The sequence below is a fragment of the Rhamphochromis longiceps genome, linkage group LG2 (assembly GCF_057381845.1).
Source record: "Rhamphochromis longiceps isolate RC_006_pf linkage group LG2, R_longiceps_female_GT1.1, whole genome shotgun sequence".
Lineage (NCBI taxonomy): Eukaryota > Metazoa > Chordata > Actinopteri > Cichliformes > Cichlidae > Rhamphochromis > Rhamphochromis longiceps.
Window position 1 is genome coordinate 22576785 of NC_140558.1, and position 8869 is coordinate 22585653.

Here is an 8869-nt window from a genome sequence, read left to right on the forward strand (position 1 = left end):
GAAAATAAACGCTACAGTGATACTTCTAAAACCAGTCGCCCAGACCCGCTCCAACTTTTCAACAGCTGGCTAATTGTTTGAATTTGTTCAGGATTGTAAAAGCACACCGCGGGTATCACATAGTTGTTGAGAGTACCATGCGAACAAGGGCCCAGCCTATTGTTTAAAGTGGCCGGTATTGGCTCTTTTTGTAATTCCTCGACAAGGTAAATGGGGCAGGTGTACCAGTCGGGTGGCGACCCCACCTATTGTCTGAAGTATCGGTTCCTTTGTAATTCCTTGAGAAGACAAAAGCCCTGAAGGGTCTCATTTAAATTGATTGGCGACATACCTTTTCTTTTTGGAAACACCACCCTATATAAAAAACAGGCTCAGACCCCGAAACCCTGAGCCATTTACGCCTCAAGATTCGCTGCAGAGCACACCATTTTCTTTGCGATCATCAACACTAACATCGTTCTTTATAACATGGCCATCGTAAACGGTAAGTAAAACAAAACCTATTATTGGATTTTTAAAAAGTGTTATGTTAACATATTATAGGATATTCAAACTATTTTTTTTTCCTAAAACAAAAGCTTAATTTTTAGGAGTTCGGGAGAACGGCCCAGGGCCCTTTTCTTTAGAAACGGGCGCTTTTACAGCTGGAACTAGTTCTCTAACAGGCACAAGGTGTGTACAGCATTACTGGATTTTTAAACGTATGTATGTTTTAAACTAGCGATTGTTTTAAATTATGTAATAACGTTTTTGTTTGATTAGTTCCAGGGTTAACAAACTGAGCAGGAAAACATTCAGACCCCGCGACCACAGAGCCCTACCTTACATCAGGTGTGTATACAACGCGATGTATAGTTGTGTATTTTTTTTTTAAAGGGGTTTAAACAATTACAAATGTTCTAAACTGATCGTTTTACACATACAGAACCACGCCAGAGAACCGTGTGTGTGGAGGAGCAGGACCATCCCGAATAACGCACACTACAAGGTAAGCATAGGCATATATAAATTAGATAAAAAGAGATAGAGAGGGAGACACGCTTATTCAGTTTGAAATGGGTACATGTATAAAATGTTTTAACACATGTCTATCTATCTTCACAGACTGCAGAACAGCACCCCTCCTCATAATGATCAGGACACCGTACGATTCCAGACGTTTTTGGAATGTTTAAGCAGTATCGACCTCCCAGAACAACAAAAACCTGGAGCTTTGTGCAGCAGTGGAGAGTCAGAACCGATCTTCATCAGCGAACCTGCAACACCTCCGAGTGAGTGGCTACATCGCGATTTCTCTGATGTTTTTGAGTACAGCATGTCAGATTTTGATCTAGTTCATATACCCACCACCCCAGAATGTGTCAGAAATAGCGTTGATTCACACATAGATTTCGAAGAAGGCGGCATAACAGACTCTCAAATATCAGCGGCGTATGATGCTTACATAAAGCTTCCAGACGCTCAGCCTGCTGAACAAAGTCATATAGCCTCAATAGCTGATAAATTATGTTTGATTGAAGCTAGACTCAATCAATACCACCAAGAAGCACAGGTACAAAGGCAACAGTTTACCAAACTCATAAACAAAGTGTGTAGTACATTAGACAACATCTGCAGCAAAATTTCAAGTCCCTGACTTTTAAAATCCAGACCATGGACCCTCCAAATAAATTATTTAAACATAATAACGGAACCTCCACTCCTGTTAGATGTTTTGACTTAGAGACTTTTATGCAGTGGGCTGAAGAAACAGATAAAAAATTAGACGATATTATAGCTAGACTTAATAGGGTGCCTGCATCAGCCTCATCCGATACACATCCTTGTCAGACTGTTCCTACGTCTGCTATTGCTGATGGGGCTATTGTTGCTAATAATAGTGATAGTACAGCAGGTGTTGCTCGGGCCGTTGCTGTTACTGATGCTAACCATATAGCTTGTGCTGCTGGTGATTTTGCGTCTGATGCACAATCTAGCCGGGTCACCTCTGCTGCAGCTACTGCAGTTGTTATTGAGCCCGTTGTGCAGTCTGGGTCCGGCAGCCGCTCTCAGTCACACATTAGAGAGATACCTAATTTTAATGCTTGCGAATTGCGTGAACGCCTTGATTTTAGGGGTATAAGTCTCGATCATCCAGAACAAGTGCCGGCGCGAGTGCGCGAGTGCTTAGCCAATGTGATAGACAGAGCTGTGGCGGGATCCCAACAGGGCAGTGTTCTAAACGTGGGCCTGCGTGGCCCCTCGCTGGCTTCAGATGTTCAGGCTGTTTTAAACGCTGATGATCGGTATGATCCGGAGCTGTTTCTCGATCAAATTGCACAAGTTATGCAGAGTAATGATGAATCTATCGGTGATGATGAATTAGAGTTTATTGTCACGGTAGCTCAGAACAGTAGTGGCGGGTCTCGCTTAAGACTGGCGCACATACCTTATGATGAGATTCTCTCAAAGAAAGGCAGACATTTATACACACCAAACAACACAAACAACAATTTGTGCTTCTCCCTATGCATAGCACATTCATTAAACTCATCATCCTCTGAGCATGAAAAACTTGCTACAGCTAAACAGATGCATGCTGAAGTAGGTCTATGCGACACACAGCAAGTATCATTCTCTGATGTCGGTAAATTTGAGAAGCATTTCAACATTAAGATTGTAATCTATTACCACACAGAAGGGCGTAAACGCCTGGAATGTTTTTACACACATGAAGAGCCAAACCCTAACACGTTGATGATGTATCTCCATAATCAACATTACTACCTGATTTTAAACCCGACCGCTTTTTTGGGGGGGTCCTATGTGTGTAATTTCTGTTACAGTATATATAATACACCATTACAGCACAGCTGTAAACATAGATGTAACACATGTTACACACTCTGTCAACATCACAGGGGACCCACAGTGAAATGCAGCGACTGTAACCGCATCTGCAAATCACAACACTGTTACCAACAACACAAATTACCTGAATTAAAACACAACATGATCCCCTGTGATAATATGAAACATTGCATGCACTGTGGCACCACATATAGAGAATAAAAGAAATTGCCACACAAATGTAGTAATACGATGGCACCTGTCCAAGATGGCGGCCAACCAAACCGGTTTGACAACCGGTTTGACCGGTTTCGTGCGTGTGCGCATGCGCGTTCAGTAATACGATGGCACTAGTCCAAGATGGCGGCCAACCAAACCGATTTGACCAGTTTCGTGTGTGTGCGCATGCGCGTTCAGGTGTGGAAATACCACAGGGGATCAGAGGGGTTATATGAGTTTATGTGTTTTTAACGGGGTTTTAATCTAATCAAACCATAGGGTTTTTAATTAAACTATTTTTATCACTTAGGTGTATCGCAACATTCAGTTATGCATGTGTTCTTAAAAGCAATTCTTTGTTTCTTGTTTCATTCTTGGCGGAGTGGAAGCTGTTTTGGTTCACAGTGCGCCTTAACAAAGAGGGTGTGCTCTAGTCAAAAGTGTTGGTAATAGTGTTTTAATCACACTAATTTTCTAAATCTGACAATGTCTCAGCTTGCAGTGAGGCATGCATTTTATTTTATAAATGGCACAAATGGGAATTTCTTCTGAATGGGTGATGTCAGCATGTTCACAAGCGTTTCATTTAATCAAACCCCTAGTTTTAATTTAACTAGTTTTTACACATCTACTGGGGTTTCTTTCCAGGGTTGATGCGATCATTTTATTTAAAAATCGGGATTTCGGAATGTTGAACTAAGAGTGAGACAAAGCCAGCCAGCTAGTTTTTAACACAGTAAATGTTACAAATAGCATTCAGTCCTTTAGAAAATAAATGCTATAAGCAGCCAGTATCGCTCTTTTCAAACTAATCGTCTTTTAAATACACTCATTTTGTGATTCCGGTGTCAACACCTTGCAGCGATGCAAGCATTTTATTTAATTAAAAACGGATCAAACGGGCCATTTCTTCTGTAAGGGGTTTCATGGTTTCAGAGTAGTTTTTAACACAACAGATAGTCGCAAATAACATTCAGCAAACGCTACAGTGATACTTCTAAAACGCTACACACAATGTCGTCTTTTCACCCAAAGCAGCCAGTATAGCTCTTTTCAAACTAATCGTCTTTAAATACACTCATTTTGTTGACAAAGCCAGCCAGCTAGTTTTTAACACAGTAAATGTCACAAATATCATTCAGTCCTTTAGAAAATAAATGCTATAAGCAACCAGTATCGCTCTTTTCAAACTAATCTTCTTTTAAATACACTCATTTTGTGATTCCGGTGTCACACCTTGCACCGATGCAAGCATTTTATTTATTTAAAAACGGATCAAACGGGCCATTTCTTCTGTAAGGGGTTTCATGGTTTCAGAGTAGTTTTTAACACAACAGATAGTCACAAATAACATTCAGCCCTTTAGAAAATAAACGCTACAGTGATACTTCTAAAACCAGTCGCCCAGACCCGCTCCAACTTTTCAACAGCTGGCTAATTGTTTGAATTTGTTCAGGATTGTAAAAGCCCACCGTGGGTATCACTAGTTGAGAGTACCATGCGAACAAGGGCCCAGCCTATTGTTTAAAGTGGCCGGTATTGGCTCTTTTTGTAATTCCTCGACAAGGTAAATGGGGCAGGTGTACCAGTCGGGTGGCGACCCCGCCTATTGTCTGAAGTATCGGCTCCTTTGTAATTCCTTGAGAAGACAAAAGCCCTGAAGGGTCTCATTTAAATTGATTGGAGACATACCTTTTCTTTTTGGAAACACCCACCCTATATAAAAAAAACACGCTCAGAGCCCGAAACCCTGAGCCATTTACGCCTCAAGATTCGCTGCAGAGCACACCATTTTCTTTGCGATCATCAACACTAACATCGTTCTTTATAACATGGCCATCGTAAACGGTAAGTAAAACAAAACCTATTATTGGATTTTTAAAAAGTGTTATGTTAACATATTATAGGATATTCAAACTATTTTTTTTCCCTAAAACAAAAGCTTAATTTTTAGGAGTTCGGGAGAACGGCCCAGGGCCCTTTTCTTTAGAAACGGGCGCTTTTACAGCTGGAACTAGTCCTCTAACAGGCACAAGGTGTGTACAGCATTACTGGATTTTAAAACGTATGTATGTTTTAAACTAGCGATTGTTTTAAATTATGTAATAACGTTTTTGTTTGTTCCAGGGTTAACAAACTGAGCAGGAAAACATTCAGACACCGCGACCACAGAGCCCAACCTTACATCAGGTGTGTATACAACGGGATGTATAGTTGTGTATTATTTTTTCAAAAGAAAAAAAAATTAAAAAGAGGTTTAAACAATTACAAATGTTCTAAACTGACCGTTTTACACCTACAGAGCCACGCCAGAGAACCGTGTGTGTGGAGAAGCAGGACCATCCCGAATAACGCACACTACAAGGTAAGCATAGGCATATATAAATTAGATAAAAAGAGATAGAGAGGGAGACACGCTTATTCAGTTTGAAATGGGTACATGTATAAAATGTTTTAACACATGTCTATCTATCTTCACAGACTGCAGAACAGCACCCCTCCTCATAATGATCAGGACACCGTACGATTCCAGACGTTTTTGGAATGTTTAAGCAGTATCGACCTCCCAGAACAACAAAAACCTGGAGCTTTGTGCAACAGTGGAGAGTCAGAACAGATCTTCATCAGCGAACCTGCAACACCCCCGAGTGAGTGGCTACCTCGCGATTTCTCTGATGTTTTTGAGTACAGTATATCAGATTTTGATCTAGTTCATATACCCACCACCCCAGAATGTGACAGAAATAGCATTGATTCACACATAGATTTCGAAGAAGGCGGCATAACAGACTCTCAAATATCACCGGCGTATGATGCTTACATGAAGCTTCCAGACGCTCAGCCTGCTGAACAAAGTCATATAGCTTCAATAGCTGATAAATTATGTTTGATTGAAGCTAGACTCAATCAATACCACCAAGAAGCACAGGTACAAAGGCAACAGTTTACCAAATTCATAAACAAAGTGTGTAGTACATTAGACAACATCTGCTATGTTCTATTTAAACCCAGATTCCTTTTATAGTTTGCAGTGAAATTTCTTAAACCATTGTTTAATGGGACAGAAGTACAAGTCACTCTTTACTAACACACTGTAGATAAGTTTATTGCTGAACGACACAGCTAGCAGTCCCACACACTCTTTAGATTTTTGAAGTTTTGTGTGTGATGGTTTTGCCTCTCACACCTTACCCCTTTCTCCCAGTATCACAACAGTATGACTCCCAAAGTACGACTCAGTAAACAAACAAGGACTCTAAACTCAGAACAGAAAGATACAGTTGAAAGATTAGTGATATCTTTTATGATGCGTAATAAACTACACCCTCTTCTTCTCTGTATTTATGTTGTTTGTGTGCATGCGTGCGTGCGTGCGTGTGTGTGTGTGTGTGTGTGTGTGAATGCCTTAGAAGTCAAAGTATACATTAGCCATACTTACAAAAACATTTTTAATTTCATTTAGAACTGAGATTCTAAGTTGTAAGCAGAAATCGTATGCTCAACCAGGAGTATGTTTCCCCACTTTCACAATGCTGAGGCATCAAATCCATGATCCAACAGATGGTTTGTCACATGTGGGCGAGAAGGGCAAGCCAACCCTTACTTACACAACCTCACACACTATAGATTTTTAAAGCTCTTGTGTACAACGGTTTAGCTAAAGATATAACTTCTACTTTTGATAAAGATCACTCCCTCTGCATATTTCTTAAGAAATGAAGTGTCTTTACTGGGATATTTATTGTCAAACTATGCGATTTTCCAAATGTGTGTGGAGTAAAATGTTGTGACCAAGAATCATTCAGGATTAACAACACAAACTGTTTTGATAGCAGAAACAGTCTGTCTTATAGTTCCCATACTTTACCGCTAGTTTTACAAACACATTCTTCTTCATATCGGTTTAATTGGTTTTTTATGAAACTGATTTTTAATAGTACAACCAAGGTCTAACTTTTCCTAGCTCCCCAGTATAAATGCAAGAATTTTGCAGACTTTATTGAAACTGTCACAATTTAACACTCAATGCCATAAACAGAGTTGATCCATGTTTCTATGGACAGTGTTTCATACATCAACAGCTCTGAAAATCACTTTTAAAGTAATGTAGAACATGATCTCTCTCACTCTCAGCGTCTCTAAAAAACCCAGCAAACTGACAATCACCTCTAAACAAGGGGTCAGTTTATAGGCTTTTTGTTTGTTTGTTTGTTTTGTTTTTTATCAGCCGCAACACCATGTAATGCATGGATGTTAGACTCTTTCACCAGACCATGTTGCTAGCCCAACCACCAGGCTCAGGGTCTCTGAACTCTAACCCTGGCTCTGGCTGCCAAATGTGCCTCTGACCCTCTTGTGCCTGTTCACCACCAGACTAAGTTTGTACTCTCACCTACTAACATTATTTTATTACAGGGCAATATTCAGCTAGGTTACTACTTTGACTTTCTTACTTTGAGCACATTTCCGAGCCCATACATTATCAAACTTTTACTTGAGTATTTCTGACACCAGCTATACTTTTACTTAAGTAAAAAAAAAAATGCCTGCACTATCGGTGTAAAGCTGTCTTTAATTCTTTAACAGTTCATGCAACAATTATAAATTAAACCTGCACCACAGCTAACTCTTTTTCATAACCAATAACAGGTGTATTTCTTAGATCTACAGAAACAGCCAAAACACTCTGCTTGTATAATGCCATATTCTCTCCCAGCGTACCCTTGTCTCACAACAGGGTGATTCCCAAAGTACGACTCAATAAACAGAGACTCTAAAACCAGAACAGAAAGATAAAATTGGAAGATCAAAGATTAAGGTTTGTGTTTTTATAGCACAAAGTAAACTGTCCTCCTCCTCAGTGTGACGCAGGGGTGCAGAGTCCATCCTTCTCGCTGTTTTGAGATTAAAAAAAAAAAGGTTTTGGAGGAATGAGACGGCGGTCTTGTTTTAAAATAACAGAAGGTGGGGCGTGATCCTGAAGTGGGATGATCTTAAAGGGCGGGTAGGATATGTAGCGTTTGAAATGCAAAACGTCTCCTTATCAGCTGGAAATATTAAAGCCAGAACTTGCAACATGATACTTTTTACTTCATGTACGGGGTTTCAAAAATAAATTTTATTTCAAGTAAACAAACTAATACATTTGATTCAGGTAAAACAGATCATCACATTTATTCTTGTAAAGGGTTTTCTAAAAAGTTTTATTTCATGTAAAGCGTTTCCAAGGCTGTTAGCCGCGTTGCCCTGTATTGAACTTATTTACAGTTTGTCAGTAAAGGGTGACATGCACTTCTGGCCCCTGTGTTGAATGAGCCCATGTTGGGTTTGTGAATTTGACACCTTAAGGTTTTGAAGTTGGGGATACATGCTCCTGGTGAGCACAAGATGTCTGATATCAGCTTGACATCACAGTTATAAATGGAATTCAAAATGTTTTTGGAAGTATGACTAACGTATAATCTGACTTCTAAGGTACGCACGCCAAGGCCTAGAAGACAAGGGGACAGTTTACTTTGTGCTATAAAAACACAAACCTTAATCTTTGATCTTCCAATTTTATCTTTCTGTTCTGGTTTTAGAGTCTCTGTTTATTGAGTCGTACTTTGGGAATCACCCTGTTGTGAGACAAGGGTACGCTGGGAGAGAATATGGCATTATACAAGCAGAGTGTTTTGGCTGTTTCTGTAGATCTAAGAAATACACCTGTTATTGGTTATGAAAAAGAGTTAGCTGTGGTGCAGGTTTAATTTATAATTGTTGCATGAACTGTTAAAGAATTAAAGACAGCTTTACACCGATAGTGCAGGCATTTTTTTTT

The 8869-nt window shown here is 39.8% G+C and overlaps 1 protein-coding gene and 1 long non-coding RNA gene across 5 annotated transcripts; both read left to right on the plus strand.

The window, feature by feature from the left end:
• Window positions 1-393: 393 nt before the first annotated feature.
• LOC146677177 (uncharacterized) lies at window positions 394-1736 on the plus strand. Of its 2 annotated transcripts, none has more exons than XR_014913352.1 (5): window positions 394-484; window positions 579-672; window positions 763-831; window positions 926-988; window positions 1105-1736. It is a non-coding gene; the product is annotated as an uncharacterized LOC146677177 (long non-coding RNA). The 2 variants fall into 2 exon arrangements; XR_014913355.1 differs by having other exon boundaries at window positions 769-831.
• A 2220-nt stretch (window positions 1737-3956) lies between these two features.
• On the plus strand, window positions 3957-8592 carry LOC146677178 (uncharacterized). Of its 3 annotated transcripts, none has more exons than XM_085419015.1 (5): window positions 3957-4896; window positions 5003-5084; window positions 5176-5238; window positions 5351-5413; window positions 5530-8592. In XM_085419015.1, exons 1-5 carry the CDS (start codon window positions 4881-4883, stop codon window positions 6071-6073), a joined length of 768 nt encoding a protein of 255 aa, XP_085275141.1. In that variant the 5' UTR covers window positions 3957-4880; the 3' UTR covers window positions 6074-8592. The 3 variants fall into 3 exon arrangements, 2 of the variants coding, with proteins under 2 accessions (XP_085275141.1, XP_085275151.1); XR_014913350.1 differs by having other exon boundaries at window positions 4154-4896; window positions 4991-5084; XM_085419025.1 differs by having other exon boundaries at window positions 4431-4896; window positions 5362-5413.
• The last annotated feature ends 277 nt before the right edge of the window (window positions 8593-8869 follow it).